Here is a 17408-nt window from a genome sequence, read left to right as displayed (position 1 = left end):
TTCCAATCAGAGTTACCTACGTAAGGTCCTCCAGTTCTATATCTCGAATCTACGTCTCATGTTTCTCTTAGTCTTCGCTAAGGGCCATGCTATGAGTATACAAGTACTAAGTCTCTAACCTCATTATCATCCTATAGTGCATAACTATGACAAACACAATTACAGTACCCGATACCACATAGACGTCAAAATTATCACTCAATAATAAGTAAACATTATGGTGTATCTTGGGGTCACATAACATCACGTAGCTCAAACCCATGTTTGTTTAATAGATGCACCTTGGGTAGACCTGGGTCATATAACATCATCATCTCCCAAGTATCTCAGGTGAGGTCTGAGTCACATAGCATCGGCACCTCTCAAAACCTTAGGCTAGGTCCATGTCACACAGCATCGGTACCTTGCCTGGCTAGTCTACTCATCTTAAGTACTCGGAACGTGTTTGGGTTATAAAGCATCAGTACCACGTTCAACTAGTGACTAAAGTGCATCTTGCACTGACTTGGATATATTGGAATATTCTATGCACACAAGACGACCGTCCTATTACTAAAGTAACTCGGGTGTCCTCACTATTTCCCGAGCGACATACAAAGACATAAGTCTTATGGAATCTTACCTCATAAGGCTTTTATGGTTATCACATAATTATTATTCTCTCATTATTAATGTAAGTCTTTCTCTAAAGCTAACGTCTTAACACACGTTAGTCGATGCCCCTCTAAGGTAATCAAAGTAGCTCAGTTACTCGTTACTGATCTTGCTAAAGTTCTCTCACCTGAATTATCTCGTTCTTCCTCTCACCTAGGACATTGAGGAAAGGATAATTGGAACTTAAAGGGTATTTTAGTCATCTCCGACTTAAGAGATATCTCTAGGCGTTTCATGATTTTCTACCAATTATGCTCGTTGTTCACTGACTAAATCACTAGTTAGCCCGATACCTTACTCGGGTTCATTACTGGGTAACAACACTTCTAACGCCTTATCGTACTTCTCCCAAAACCCTTGAAGTAGTGGAATGACTTATTCATTTCCAATTCAATAACGTTCTCGAAGCCCCATACTTTTGTCAGTACTGAATCTGATGTATTCATCGTACCACCTATCGGATATCTCTTGTAACAATCTTCGATCCCAACTATTTGTATACGTCCTTGATTGAAGATATTTTAGTTTATTATGCTTAATATGGTTAAACCCGATGTAACCTACTCCTACGAGTGTTTTTAGGTATATTAGGTCATTTATGTCATTCACAGATTAATTCTTACTACTTCGGATTGTCTTTAGATCTTACAGACCTCAAACAGGTCAAAAGAACATTCAACAACACTTAGGACCTTTAATGAATGCAAATTCATCCTTGTTTATCAAGCAAAACAGAGAAGGGATCGATCCTTTCTGTTGAGGGACCGATCCTTTTCTCTAAGGGATCGATCATTTCTGACGAGTGACTGATTATTTCTCTAAGGGATCAATCCTTTACTTGACAGAAACTTTGGGATCAATCCCTTTGGTCGAGGGATCGATGCTTTTTCTGGAATGACATGCTTAAGCTCGGAAATCACTCAAGAATCACCCCAAATGATATGGGTTGGTTTCTAAACTTATTTAAAAGCTTTAGCAAGTTTGTCTTAAGGAATCATTTAAGCATATTATTAACACCTAAAATATGATTTGGTTGATAAATCAAAGATAAACCCTAAAATACTCAATTCACCAAATCTTAGCAAACCCCCCACTTTTCTTGGTGTTTGAATACACTACCTTGATGTTTGAACCATGAATTTGAGCTCCTTGCTTAGCTACACTCTTTTTCTTAGTAATTTGGGTGATACCCCCCACTTTTCCTTAGCTAGAGAAACCCAATGCTTTGAAACATTAATAAAGGTTTAATGAAGGGATTATGAACGAAAATGAAGCTTAAAAGAAGTGAGAAATAACCCAAATGTCTTACCTTTGATTTTGGCTCTTGGGGAAGAAATGAGAAAAGTGGAAGAGAAGGAAAAAATGAAAATGAAGAGAAAGTGACAAAATGGGATATAAAAACCGTCAACTTAAAAAATGGGAAATTACACTTTTGGCCATTCTCTATCTTTCCACTATTCAAAAACCCTCTTATTAAGGCTAATTGGGCCCAAGTCCAAACCCAATCTAGCCCAGCAACTTTACTTATGAATTTCACGAGGTTCACTTACCTATCGGGTAAATCCGAAACTACTAACTCGTAATTTAGGGTGTTACAAGGATCATATCTTATGTGGTCAATAATATAACCAAGTCGAGTCAATGACGGAAATGATGACGTTAAATACCATAAGCATCTGATCATCGTATTTCAAATGTGGATCTCAAAGTGGAGTGATATTTAGTACAACTCCTCTTCAAGAAGTAAACGAAGATGTAGATGAAGACGATCAAGGTGGACAACCCCGATGTACTCGACGAGCCTCGTCCATTATCATTCGACCACTCTTCGGTATCGTCAAGAACTACGAAAATATAAATAAATTTTATTATGTATATATTAGTTTGTAAACGGTCTTTAATTATTTTTTTGTAATAAAATTATTAATTTAACTTTTTAATTAATATATTTTTTAAAATTAAATCTGACCAAACTCGACTCCTCGAGGTGACGAGTTCCATAGTGACCATTGGCAATTGACTGTTGTTGTTGCCCTTTACCCAACGACTATAAATGACTAGTTTTTTTTAATTCAAGGGCACTCATTCCATTATTTTTTATTTTGAAAAAATTTTAATTGATAAAAATAATTTTAAAAAATAATTTCTTAAAGGACTCTTCACCTCGACGTGACGAGTCCTATTAAATACATTAAAATAATGGCCTACATAGGACTCACTAAACTGTGACCAATAAAATAATATATCTAACGGAGGTGATGAGTTCTTCATGTACTGTAACTTTTGTCGTATATTGCAAAATAAAAATCGGTGTGTCCTATTGGGCCAAATAATTTTCGGGTTTATGGATTGTGAAAAAAAAACTTTTTAACTAAGTTGATGGAAGATTGGTACTTCGGAGTAACGCATGGGGCTTCTCCAAAACCCAAAAGATCCTTTTTCCCAAACAAGAAAGTCGGTCCATTTCATGTAAGTCCTACACGTCAACGTGGGATAAGAAGAGAGCACTCCCCCATTATAATTAAAAAATACATATTGTTTGAAATTAACCCTTAAAATTTATTTGAATAATTTTTTTCCATTTTACAAAAAAAAAATCAAACATTATAATTTTATCTTACTATAAAAATAAATATCCAAATCATGCTCAAAATAAGAGCCTAAACTACTCAAAATACATAACGTTAAATTTAATCTTTAATATTTATTCGAATGTTGCATCTTCCGGAAGACGAAGTACCTAACATCTTCAGACTCTTCATCTCTTACGTTGCTTTAAATTTAAAATGTGCGGTTAAGAGGGAGAAGAGAGGGAGGCTAGCCACGATGATTCGGTGGAACTTGAAGACGTGGTGTGTTCCAATCGTTTTTTCAAACATGTCAATTGTCCTCAACTTCTTCTGGTGATACTGTTCAAAACGTCCCACTCAAGATAATTATATGGATGGTGCTTTAACTGAGAAAAATTTTCCTCAATGCCTTATTGGAGCATTTATCGACTCGGTTAAGATTGTTTTGACTGAAAATTAAAATATTCAAGATTAAAATCGAAGGATTAAAATGATCATTTGAATAAATATTAAAGACTAATTTTAATTTTACACCACTAAAAGTAAAAAAGGGTATGAAACACGATCCAGAGTCACAAACATCTTTGATTAATAACATTGTTAATCAAAGTTCTTTCTCTGCGAACACGTTTACTTTTTTTCATTTACATTTTTCACTTTAATCCAAGTACTCTCATCTGTTATACAAATGAAACAAAAACAAATCTGAAAAAAACCCTCTTCCAGTTGAACAAAAAACAAGCATGGGCTTCAAACCCCCTTCTGGCTGCTGCTTTATCTGTTTGTGCACATATTTACATTGAGATCATTGCTTTCTCAAAAATATCAGGAATGACCGCCAAACCCACTTTATTTCATGGACCCGGGAAATGCATCTGCTGTCCATCATCACTTCGAGGTCGTCGTCGTCGACAACACAAGTGTCACGTTAGTCCACCACGAGCATATCAGTATTTATGGTCTGGGAATCAGCTGTAACTTCGAATTTTAGTTGTCTTTATGCAGAGCTTTGTGCTCTGGGAACTACCAACAGCTCCTCAGCTTGGACCTTTCCCCCACAAGCTGAAGTCAAGGCAGATTTTGACGAAAACCTCGGAGGGCATGATCTAGTAGTAGGTATTTGCTTGTTTGATAAGTCCATTTCGACCGAGAAGAGAGAATAAACCGGTCTATGATCCGAGAACCTACACTCTCCTCTCGAGTACCAAACCTGCTTAAGTCCCTCACCTATCCATAGGATCCTATCGCACCTGCATTCATTTTCAAACCATTCCTTAAGTCTTCATATGGATAAGTTCCTGACATCTTATATAATATTTTACTTAGCCACCAACAAGGAAACATTCATAATGATTAAACTAAATGAAGACTCTGCATATGTCAATGGTTAAGGTTTCACCAATCACATGAATTGGCAACAAGGTTTAATTAAACATGGTCGGTTATTTAAGGTCACTATTTTATTCAAAGGAACAAGACAAATTCCACACTTGCCGACCGATATTTAATTAATCTCATCACCAGTTGAAAATTTTGTTTAAACCTTAGCTAAACTAGATTAATGATGCAAATGATAATCAACTTTCTGCCCTTTGCCTACACAATCAGATTCCTTAAAATAATAGGAAACGTGCTCCTTATGTTTATTGAAAATTGATTTGCTAATGGTATCAGTGTTCCCCAACATAACATTGTTTGTATCGAGGAGATGATAGTACTGGTTAATCATAGTGCATGACATTTAATTATGAACAACTAAGACTAGTCTGTAGTCATGTTCTGAGGGTCGGCAAGTTCTATTAAAAATCTAATAAATAACGGAAACTGCCAAAATTAAGAACAGAAGTTCAAGTAATCAAAACAATGCAAAAATATATTCAAATCCTGTAAATGTTAACAGGAATAGTTTTTTAAGAGTGATACTTCCAACAAGCAACCTTAAAGAATGCACAACATGGGATTAATTTAATTCCTATGGATTGGTAAATTGAGGTGAAAAGAACATAAATGTGAAACCTTACCAGGCGGGGATTCGTCGTTTTTCTTTCGAGTTATATGTTTGGACGACATAGTCGTCAGAGTCGGCGAGATATTTGTAAGTCGGAGCGAAGTATATCTTGCCTTCTTCCCATCCGGAAAACACCCGACCCGCCCTTTGTTCGACCCTTAGCTGCCAAGAAATTAGGGAAATGTAACATCTTAGATCTTGAAATAAACAATGAAGAAAATCAAGGTCAATCATCTATTGTCTTTATTTCACATGACAATCGAGCCACAGCTAAGAGATAAACAAATCTGACATCTTATCTGAAGGGGAAAAAAAATCTTATGTAGATTAGCCTCTCACCTGATCCTTCTCTAGAAGCGCTTGCCAGTCATTGTTGTTCAGTAAATCAAGTGTATCAGCACAACCAGGAGCGAGCCGATAGTTCAAATCCCCTAACCAAATAACCTTACTGAACAGACACAAACAAGGAAAAAACGTTGAGAGTTCAAACAAAAAAGTGTGAAAAGTTAATGGATAATTTTAGTGAAGGGGCATACTCATGATCTAAAATGCTCCGTGGGGGGAATGGCCGACCAATATCTCTAAAAGAATGACAAAATCTTGTTCTCTTTAATACTTCCGCAACATCAGAATTTCTTCGGATCTCATCCCCTTTTTTCTCCCCGGAAGTCAGGTGGGTACAAACGAAGCAAAATGTCGTTTGGTGCAACGTCATGCTAATGGATATCGAACCCTGTTACCAAATAATTCAAAAGAAGCTAATAGTTAATACAACTGCAGAACTGACATGTAAACAACAGTGTAGAATAAGTGCAACTGCTGACCTTGTTTCCAAGATATCCCATGATGCCACGGCCAACACATGAGACTTTCAGATTGCTGATATGCTTGTAAAGATCGGATCGAACCCATACGCACAAGAAAAGCCCTACCATTTGCTTGCTGGCAGCTAGGCAGAAGCGTTGCCGGGTCAGACTGCCAGACATGTAGGTCGGGCTAGGAGAGCCTTCCTCGACCGAATCAGAATTGAAACTTAGCAATCTTTCGAAATTCTCTTGTCCAAGTTCATCTTCAATTGAGAGTAGATCACTAAAACTGATCCTAGGCTTCGGGATTGCTTGCTGCTCAAGGTGCAGCAAGGATGGACTGCTTTCTTCAGTGGCATTGCTATCACGTTGAGCAAGTTCTTGGTCACTTTGGTCGGAATTCAAAGCTTCACGAATAAGGGAAAGCCATTTGGCAGCCGGTTCGTTGTCCTCGGCTCCAAGCACGTTGCTGGCATTTAGCCGAACGATTTCCTGGAACCTAACAGGTTCAAGGAAATCCGGATTATCAAATCATTCCAAAATACTACAATGATGGCTTTTCTAAATGAAAATTTTTCAATGATGAAGCAATTTGGAGTAATGGAAGAAAGAGTTTACCCAAGAACGTAGATATCAGCCGAGCCTAGCCAATCACTTATGTTCAAACCCTCGTGTGGAGACTTTCCTCCGACATTCCATGTCCCTACAAACATCCTGAAAACCCAAAAAAAAACATCTTTAACACATCTTCAATAGTTCTAGTTTACCGTACTATTTTATAATAGTTTATCGTGATTACACGATAATATATATTTAAAATTTGCTAATACTGATAATGCATACACACATCTTACAAATGTAGTCAGCAGTCACTCGAACTCAATCCTCTAGCGCATATCATTGACAAAAATTCTAAAAGCGCGAATTAAAGTTTTTAAGAAACTCGCCTGAGGTTGAGTGAACCGGTGACAGGTGGTGGCTCCGGCATACTTCTCGACGGTCTAATCTCGCTGGCAGTTTCCGTTGACCAGCCTTCTATAAAAAGTAAAATCTTAGTTCTTGCTACAGCAAAAGTCAAATCTTGCCCGTCATGTGGCATATAATTAAAACTCTTGATCAATCAAAATCAACTGATTAGAACGTTCAATCAAAAAGAAATCACACTGGGAAATACGATAATCCCTTTTTCCCAGTTTTCTCATTGTTTCACGGAAATTTTCCTGATTAGTAACTGATTAGTAATATTTTACCTGAGAAATTTTCCTGGTCAGAGCAACTCTTTAGATCAGTTTCGTCTGTCAAAAAGAGAAACATGGATTGCTTGATATTTGAATCCAAAACGAAGTCCGACAATAAAATTTTCAGCGGAAATTCGGGATGGGATTTTACCGTTCATGTCGTAGTCGGACTGAAATTCGTCAGCTCCACTCGGTATATTCAGCCATTTTCGAGCGATTAATTTAGGCCACGAAGACTGTAAAACAGCCAACAAAAATCAATTTCAGCTACCCATTAATCAAAATCCGACGAAGTGTATATCGGAGAAGAAAGAAAAGGCGCGCGTACCTTGTAGTTTTTTCTCATATCTGTCTTCATTGTTGATCAACCGCCTGAGCACACGGGAAATTTAAAATGAAGATCAAAACACAAGTTGGCGGATTTTTTTATATCAGATCATTGATTAAACATCAGTTTTAAATGCAAAGATATTTCACGAAATTATATTATTTTTTGTGAATTAAATACACAAACTGTTCAATAAAGAAAAGCAGAGTTGACAGCAAAAGGCTTGAGGGATATTAATTTATCTATATTGCGAGTGAAAAACGGAGAAATTCAACGGAATATAAAAGAACTAGTTTCAGGTGAAATGGAGGCAGCTTCCAAGGAAGCAACGTAGACGGAAAAGATAACATTTTATAAGAAAAGGAAGCATAGTACATCAATTATAGTATAAAGGAAAACGAGGATGGATAAATAGGCCAGGTTCATCGTTTTCCGTAAACGTTGGGTTTTAGAAAAAGGCTTTCCAGCTTTTAGCCGTCTTTACAGAGAGGATTAGATGGAAGAAAAATCTGGGAATAGTTTGGCATTTTATTTGGTACGTTGTACTTAACCAAAAGTGAAACTAATTTCTGGGAGCTTTGTCTACATCGGCATCACTGCATGATTTTCGGATAGATCAAGAGAAAGAGGGGAAACCGTGGGGAAATGGATTTAAAGCTGAAACTCAATCATGAAAAACAAGTGGAAAGCGAAAGATGATTGAGCCATCTCACATGAGTTGTTTTTGAAGGACATGAAGATAGTGAAATGAAAGGAACTTAACGAAGATCTGAAGATAAGATCATTATCTCACGTTTGGAAGATGGGAAAATTGAGAGGGGACTAAATGTCAGAAAAAGAAAACAGAGTTCCCACAGAGCGGCCGGGCAATGAAACAAAGTGATCCTTTTAATGCAAACAAATGGGGGTCACTCAATGTCATTGTTAATAATTTGGAGAAAATCAAAAATGAAAAAGAAAAAAAGAAAAACCCATATTACAAAAGTTGAGAAACACTTACAACTTTTATGAGCTAGAAAGTAGACCAAAAGGGAATGAAGATGGTGAAGTTTCAGGGACTGAAAATCCACTCTTTTTTCCACCTTATTTATTCCTTTTTGGTTGATGTTCCTCTGTTCCGACTGTGGAGCATTTAGTTCAGGTTTCTTCTGCAAGGAAAAGAGAAAAGAAATCGCAGGGGGAAGTTCTCCTCGTAAAAGGCAATAGGGGCGGTTACATCCGAGACATATAAGTGCTGGGGAAGAAAAGGAGAGAAAGACTTCAAAAAGAAAATAGTTTCCAGGCAGAAACGAAGCCTAACTTTGAAGTCCAAAGTCTGTACATCTTTCTGATGTGGATCGGTTAACTCATTACATTAAACAGGGACTAAATTAGGCGATTTTCCTGAAAAAAAATCACCCCTTCAAATTTTATTTCATACACCATTTTATCTTTATTTCTCGATCTAAAAAATCTTTGCAAGAAGTCGCGACTAATGCATCACACCTTATGACACGTGTTACATTAAAAATTGAGTGTTAAATTCTTAGATATTTTTAAAATAATATCAAATATGTAATTAATTTCTATTAGAGTGATATTTGTGTAAAAATAACAACTTTATTTATTTATTTTTTGTGTTTGCATAAAAAAAATTTCTGCATTAAAATCTTTAAATATTCTTTTACAAATTATTTTATAACTCGACAAATTTTAATTTTTGCATGAAATTACACAATACGTATAATTTAGTATAGGAAAACTTTGAGTATAAGTAATTTAAAATATGAATAATTTTATAAAAGTTTTATAACTAGTATTTCTTTTATAAAATGATGAAGATGATAATAAATATTTTATAATTTAAAAAAAATTATCAATTTCATATATTTTTTTAAAATTTATTGACTTTTAAAATTAATTGTTTAAAAATATAAAAAAATATTAAAATAAACTTTTAATTACAATTGATGAATTAAATGAATTATTATTCATTAATTATCATTTTAACAACAATTAATAATATTTATTCATTTTTAATTACAACTAAGGAATCAAATAAGCTTGCAAATAAAAGCATGTATATAAGAAATATAAATTACTACCACAGACCTCTGCTAGATAGTAAATGAGCAGTAACGTATTAGGTGTGTGTAACCTGTTAAACTTAGCAAATTTTAGTGGAATTTGACTTAAACAACTTATTCTTTAACATTTGCTTTCTTATCTTTATCGCTGCATCTTAATCATTTTGTGTATTTTGATATACTAGTCATAAAACTTTTATAAAATTATTTATATTTTAAATTACTTATACTCAAAGTTTTTCTATACTATATTATACTTATTGTGTAATTTCATGCAAAAATAAAAAAAATTCAAGTTATAAAATAATTTGCAAAATAATATTTAAAGATTTTAATGTTTTTACACAAAAAAATAAATAAATAAAGTTGATGTTTTTACATAAATATCACCTAAAAGAAATTAATTACAAATTTGACACCATTTTAAAAATATTTACTAAAGTATCACTCAATTTTTTACACGTTTAGCAAGGCGGTGCATGAGTCTTGCCTTTCAACACGTGGCACCACATCAAGGCGCGGTGCATGATCGTGTCTTCCTTCCATGGATGTTAGATCGGAAAATAAAGATAAAATGGTGTCTGACAGAGAAATAAAGTGGGAAAGGGTGATTTTTGGGGAAAATCACCACTAAATTATGTATTTAGTCACTTATGTATTTTTGTAGTTCTATTTTCTCATTTAACTTTTTTTTCTTTGAAATTATATTTTCATATTATATTTTAATTCTGTTTTAATCATTCGTATTAAAAAAATAAATAGAATTAACTAATATAGTAATTTTTTTATTCTTTTAATGATGACGTGATATTATCATACTATAATACATTAGTATTATAATTAATTTGTTAATGACATATAACAAAAATAGAACTAAAACTCTAATAATATATTATTATATTAAATACTATAAGCAGATAATTTAGGACTTAATCCGACTGCTTGATATAATCATCTCATGTCACTAATATTTAATGAAATTCGATCTGTAAATTCTTCATTGAACTTGTTTTATATAAAATATATGTAGTAATTAAAACTAATCCATTTCACATCATATAAACTTATGATTGAGGATTCAGAATTTTGTTGTCATTTTGATTCAACTAAGTCATCTCCTTGATTTGTCCAAGTTGGAGTCTTGTATGATTATTATGGTTGACTTTTTTAAAAAATACTTTATATTTTTTTAGTAAATTAAACTCTACTAAAAAAACAAATATATTATACATAAAAACTTATTGATTTAGGATTCCAAGAAATTTCCTGGTTTTAGAGCAGACAGACCATGTGTTTAATTGAATCTGCTTTGGATTTATTTTATTTCAACGATAATTAATAAAAAAATATTCTCTAATTCCAAGATTCTCTACCACTAGTTTTCAGACTGAGAGAAAAAAAAGCAAAAATAAATACATGATGATTTCAAATATGGGGAATTATTCGGTAAATCAGTTTAATATAAAGTGGAGAAAAAACAAAATCAAAAATATTATAAATAACATAATAATTTAGGTTTTGCGTAACTTAAAATATTAATTTTTTTAATATTATAAAAAAGTAATATTTTTTTGTTATAACTTAAAATGTTACAAAGAATATTTACATCCAAAAATATTAAGAAAAAAATTAATATTTTATGTTACGCGCAACAAAAAATGTTATGTTTTAACCTTCTCTACAGTAGAACTACCCCACATATTGTTCTTCATTGTACGGAGCAAATGCATGCACGTTGTTTATTAACACGTATAATCCACATATTGTTCTTCATTATATTAACCTTTTGACGTAAGCTTCTGCAATTTGTCGTAGAAAATCGATCGAAGTTTTGTTAGATTTTAAGCCACTGTCGTTATTTTTTGTTGATTTTGGTCATTTTGACGTCCATATGCCACGCCATCACCACCATTTGAACCAACGTCCAATTCCGCTCAAAACTCATCCTCGCGGTCGCTCCATCGGTGTTCCCCCGGTGTTCCACCATGGTAACGGATTAAAATGAGATATTTTAATTTTTTATAATTTCATTAAAAGTTTGGGTTCTTTTGTAAATAAATTAAGTTTTTATTCTTTTTTCATTAAAAATAATATTTTTATTATTAAAAATTTTAAAAAATAAAACAGTTGGACTTAAAATTGTAATTGAGAAAACGTTAGACACCAATTTTTAGCGAAAAATTATTTAGACACCAAATCATTTTTCGAGGTAAAGTTTATGTACTTATTTTTTGTATTAAGCCTTTAAAAAAAGGTTAAAATTTAGGTTTTTTAAGAATAATGTCAAATCAGATTGAGTTTGAGTTTAGGGTGAAAGATAATCGATTCAACCTCTGAGTAATACTATAATTATCCTTAATATATTTAAGGATAATTGTTATATTATGTCTCTATCTATATTTTTAAGGCTAAAGAACACAAATGATCTCCGATTATATGGTGTTGCTTTGTTAAGTCCTTCCGACTATTAAAAATTACAAAGTTGTTACTCGACAATTCATACATTCCAAACTCGTCATTTTTCTTTAAAAAATTGACAGTCATCTAAGTTAGACGTTAATATACTGATTGGAATATGATAGTTTTTTAAGATCCTGAGAGCAAATTTTATCATATTGTAGTCAACAAGTTAACGTACAAATCATACTACAGTATTTTTTAACAAAAAATATATGATTTTAGAATATATGATTAGTCGGGTGACCATTTTGTAACTTTTAATAGTCGGAGACTCAACAAAGCAATGCCCTAATTTTTCATGATCATTTTGTAACATTTAATAGTCGTTGGACTCAACAAAGTATCGCCCTATAGTCGATGGATCATTTGTATAGTTTACCCTTTTTTAATTAGGTACACATCTTACCCAGTAAAAGTTAAAAATTAGATGAACAAAAACTTGATTCGATCTAACTCACTCTCATCCCTATCCCCATCACTAAGTGTGATAATATTTATACCAAAAGCAAATGTGTAACTAGAATTAGATACTAACGTGCATGAAACCATCGTCCCATCTTAAACCATAGCTTTCCTTTTCTACTTATAAGACAGTTTATTATTTTAGTTTGGTTAGCAACAGCAGCTTAACTTCGGACACCAATCATTGATTGAGCTTTAGCCCTAGGGGTGGGTGAGCATATTATTAATATCTCCGGTTGGCCCCAATGCATTATAGGGATTAAGATTCTATTATAATTACAAATCTCGGACCTATTACAATGACTGCTACCGGCTGCCAAGGACTTGCCATCTGGTTGAACGCCATACACATATAAATTATCAACTCAAAATGTCAAAGAGCCTCTTAATTAAAGCTAAACATGTTTTGACTTTGGCAGCTGCATGGAGTCATCTTTGCTGTTTTTGTATAATTTTCCACCTCTCCTTTGTCGAAGAAAATAAAAATTTAGAGTTTGTTTTAGATTCATGCATGGAAATGGGAAATGGGAAATGATGGCATATTTAACCAGAATTGCAAAGAAAACCATGGGCGACGAATTGTTGTATTCCTATATATATATATATATATTTTGAGTATTTATTGTTGGTGAAACTTAGGTGGTGTTTGGTTCGCTGGAATGTTTATGATGGAATTGGAATCTGTGAAGGAATTGGAATCTGTCAGGAATTGGAATCTGTCAGGAATTGGAATCCAATTCCATATTCTGTTTGGTTGGCAGGAAATGGAATTGGAATCCAATTCCATATTCTGTTTGGTTCGCAGACATGTCAGATGAATTTTATTTCAGTAATGTAAAATGACAGAATTGCCCTTCTTATTTTTTTTCTTTATTTTAGTTTGTTTTACAATTTACATGTAGTAATATATTATAAAAAATTAAAAAAATATTAAATTTTCATTTTATTGATTGATTATTCATTTCAATAAATTATAAAAATCATGCTAATAAATATCATAAGTTAAAATCATCGCAATCAAAATATGTTAATAAGTTACCAAAAGATAGAGCAATATTTCAATACATTCTAATCGGAGTATGCTAATTAGTTACAAAAAAATATACCAAAAACTATTTTTATTCAATATATGAATTAGAAAACCGACCCGTCACGACACAAAATAATAAAAAAATATTTTTATTTAATAAAAACATTGAATTAATTGAAAAAAAATTATATATAGAGGGGTATTATTGTAATTATTCCTAAATATATAAGGTAAAATTATATATTTGTTCGGGTCGGTCCGGTTTTTTTCACCCTAAACCCGACCCGACCTGAATATCACACTTAAAAAAACCCGACCCGACCCGACCCGAATATCACACTTAAAAAAACCCGACCCGACTCGACCCGAATATCACACTTAAAAAACCCGACCCGAACAAAATAAAGTTTCACCCTACCCGACCCGAATATATGAATTATAAATTTGACCAGACCCGAAATAATAAAAAAAATATTTTTATTCAATAAAAACAGTGACTTAATTTAACAAATATATAGAGAGAGGGGTATTATTGTAATTATTCCTAAATATATAAGGTAAAATTATATATATTTTCGGGTCGGGTATTTTTCACCCTAAACCCGAACTCGACCCGACCCGAATATCACACTTAAAAAACCGACCCGACTCGACCAAAATAAAGTTTCACTCGATCCGACCCGAATATATGAATTAGAAACCCGACCCAACCCGAAATAATAAAAAAATATTTTTATTCAATATATGAATAAGTTACCAAAAGATTAATGAGGATAGTATGGTCAAATTTCCCCAATTTCAAAAAATTTCATCCAATCAAACACCATCTTAATTATTGGTATTGACTTAGAGCACTTGTGGATTACATGAAGAATACGTCGTTTCCCACTATTTAATCAAAGTATTGAATTAAAGTACATCTAGTTCATTTCAACCTACTCGATAACGTACGAAAATATATATTCTTTGAAGCAGATATTAGGTAATTATAGTGTTATAATTATCTGTGTGAATCATTAAACAGCCATTTGAACTTGGCTTTATTACCGGAATGCTTTTGAAACAAAGCAGGACCCAAAGTTTTTGTTTGACTCACAATATTATTGTCTTTATATATGTATATATATTCCATGTCCATTTTATTACTTAACTAAAGTCCAAAATGATGTTTTGATTTTTCAATATTTTTTGATTATTTGAATCTCACAAATTTAAACTTTTAAATCTAAACTAAAATTTTGAGTTGACTTGAATAACACAACAACTCGAAACTCAAAGAAAAATATTTTTAAATTAGAACTTGTTTGCAAAATCTAACCATGTATGTCTACATGAGTAAAAGTAAGTTGGGTAGAGTAGGAATTAAAGAAAAAATTGGGTAAAAAGTTAAACCCTCCTTAATTATGAGAAATTGGCATTGCTAAATATTGTTTATTACCACCCTATCCTATCCTAACCTAACCTAACCTAACCTAACCTCCCTAATCTAATCCGAACCGTGAATCTCTTCAATTGGAACCAAGTTTATAAAATATGATCTTGTAAATTAGTACCGATTAAATAGTTGGCAATGTTCGCCTTTGGCTAGTCGGGTACGGTTGTACTACCCGATGTGACATTATTTATATTTTTTAAATATAAAAACTCTTGTTTAAAATGCAGTATATATAGAACTAAATTAAAAGTCAGACCAAAGGGTAGCAGAAAACTAGAAAGCTAGCGTAGCTGAAACAGTAGAGTAGCTTTTGGGGTGTTTTGACTCGTAAAACCCGACTCCATGTGACGCATCACTCCTAATCTTTACATTAAACATGACAATAGCAGCCTAGTTTGCTTTAAACACGTGTATTAGTTCCACAAAAACAAATGCTTAGGCCATCCCATGATCCACCCTAGGCTTTTGTAATGGTCACGCTGAAGTCTCAAGTGCTTTAATTCCTGTTCCCTTTGATATAAACAATGATTTGGGATTAAACAAATGTGATTAGCCAATGGTTGATGGCAAAGTGTCATGGCAGATCCATCATGAAATCAGCCTACAACCTAATCCCAAATGTGCGTGACTCTCGTAATATCTTTTATTTTAAGATAAAGAGTATGTGTAACCCAGATTTTAAGGGACACCTAGAGGCGAGACATTAAGGCTTCGTCACGGCCGTGGAATTTTCAGGTCAAATTGCTGCACTTTTTCCCACTCCTTTTTCACTTGGATTTTAACGATGATTAATCTTTTATCTTAGATACATTCGATTTTCCCACATTGAGATTTTGCCTATGATAAACTTGAGCTTATCTTATAACCCCATTAATTAAACCTTAATTAGGTTTACTTTTTTTTATTCTTTATAAACGAATATTGTCAATTTCCCCCCCCCCCCTAAATTGTCTCTTAAATTTGGGAAAGGCTAGTTTTCTTTACAGCGTAGTTTGTTTCTTCACTATTAACAGGAACAAATCACTATTACACATGTCATAAACAGATTTATCCTTATAACTAAATAAATTACATTACAATTTAAACTTAGTTCGGTCCTAAAATGAATGTTGAACTATCAATAAATTCAATAAGAGGTTCAGTCGGTTAACTATGAATATTAATTAATGTAATTAATACTATATTAGCTTGGTATTTAACAGTTAGGTAATGACACGAAACCAAATACATTAGAATGTAGTGCGTTAGTCAAAGACTCGTAGGTAAATTTCCGTATAGAAATACATTTTTGACAAACGGTACGATAAAAGGGCAGTCATTATGCCACGGCATGCCGTGTGGCCCAATCGTGTTCTTTAGAAACTCGGATGCATTTATATATACTCGTAAAATCTATTGCGCGATTTTCTTCGATCAAATAATAATATGCTAAGAATTATTAGTTCGTTTTGTTGCTTAATAACGTTGAAGATTTGAGAGGGATGGACGTAAGATTTTAATTTAGAGAGTAAATTTAAATTTATAAAATTTTTAGAGGAGTGAACTTGAACTTGAACTTGTAAAATTTTAGAGGGTAAAATCATATTTTCAATGGAAAAATACATATAATAAATCTAAAATATATGATAATTTTAAATTTTTAGAGGGGGCGACTGCTCCCGACCGCTTCGCCTAGGTCCATCTCTATCGATAGAGGAGGTGTATGGAATTATATGAATTTTAAAAGATTTAATTAAATGGAATTCAAATCAAGTTACAAATTCATCCACTTTTGTTGTCAAAACAATGAAAACAAAAACAGCTTTAAATTAGGAAAAGAGCAAAATGGAGATTCAAAACCTTTGGTTCACTGTGATTGTGGCATCATTATGACGATAAAAACGATTGAAGGGATGTTGCCACTAGACGATTGGTATTGCGCAACTCCAACAAGATCGAAATGTAACCCTAAATCTTTTTCTTTGAATTTACTTAAATACATTCGTGTTTTGTGAAAGTTCATCTTATCTTTTAGCTTAGGATAAAAAGTTGAATAAATTGAGTATTTTAGGTATTTCGACGACGGTGATTAATAATGATAGGCATCACAAATGAACCATGACTGTTAAAATTGATTTCGGATTTTAATCTTATAAAATTAAAATACTCAATCATTAGTATACTAAATAATCACCATTTTTTTAACTCTATTTATCTAATTAATTTATATTTTAGAAGAAGAATGGTAGGATCACACTATTATTAAATAATTTGAGTTTGTTTAAATTATAATTTAAATACAATAACATTGTCATATTACTCCTATTATAAAAAAAACTCTAGCCGCTTTCATTCTCCTCCTCTTTTTTTCC

The 17408-nt window shown here is 32.8% G+C and overlaps 1 protein-coding gene across 3 annotated transcripts; it reads right to left on the bottom strand.

Moving 5' to 3' along the window:
- Positions 1-3818: 3818 nt before the first annotated feature.
- Positions 3819-8649, bottom strand: LOC120124061 (type I inositol polyphosphate 5-phosphatase 8-like). 3 transcript variants are annotated; one of them, XM_039142818.1, is made up of 11 exons: positions 8605-8649; positions 7605-7648; positions 7428-7512; positions 7289-7333; positions 6986-7073; positions 6657-6752; positions 6057-6537; positions 5769-5965; positions 5572-5680; positions 5246-5394; positions 3819-4474 (listed from the first exon to the last, which is right to left on the bottom strand). In XM_039142818.1, the coding sequence occupies exons 2-11, from the start codon at positions 7632-7634 to the stop codon at positions 4222-4224; spliced, it is 1533 nt and encodes a 510-aa protein (XP_038998749.1). In that variant the 5' UTR covers positions 7635-7648; positions 8605-8649; the 3' UTR covers positions 3819-4221. The 3 variants fall into 3 exon arrangements, with proteins under 3 accessions (XP_038998749.1, XP_038998748.1, XP_038998750.1); XM_039142817.1 differs by lacking the exon at positions 8605-8649 and having other exon boundaries at positions 7605-7754; XM_039142819.1 differs by lacking the exon at positions 8605-8649 and having other exon boundaries at positions 6986-7070; positions 7605-7754.
- Positions 8650-17408: the final 8759 nt, after the last annotated feature.

This window comes from Hibiscus syriacus, unplaced genomic scaffold, assembly GCF_006381635.1.
Source record: "Hibiscus syriacus cultivar Baekdansim isolate YM2019G1 unplaced genomic scaffold, ASM638163v2 tig00110410_pilon, whole genome shotgun sequence".
Classification (NCBI taxonomy): domain Eukaryota; kingdom Viridiplantae; phylum Streptophyta; class Magnoliopsida; order Malvales; family Malvaceae; genus Hibiscus; species Hibiscus syriacus.
Note: the sequence above shows the minus strand (reverse complement) of the source record. Positions and strands in the feature narration are given on the sequence as shown.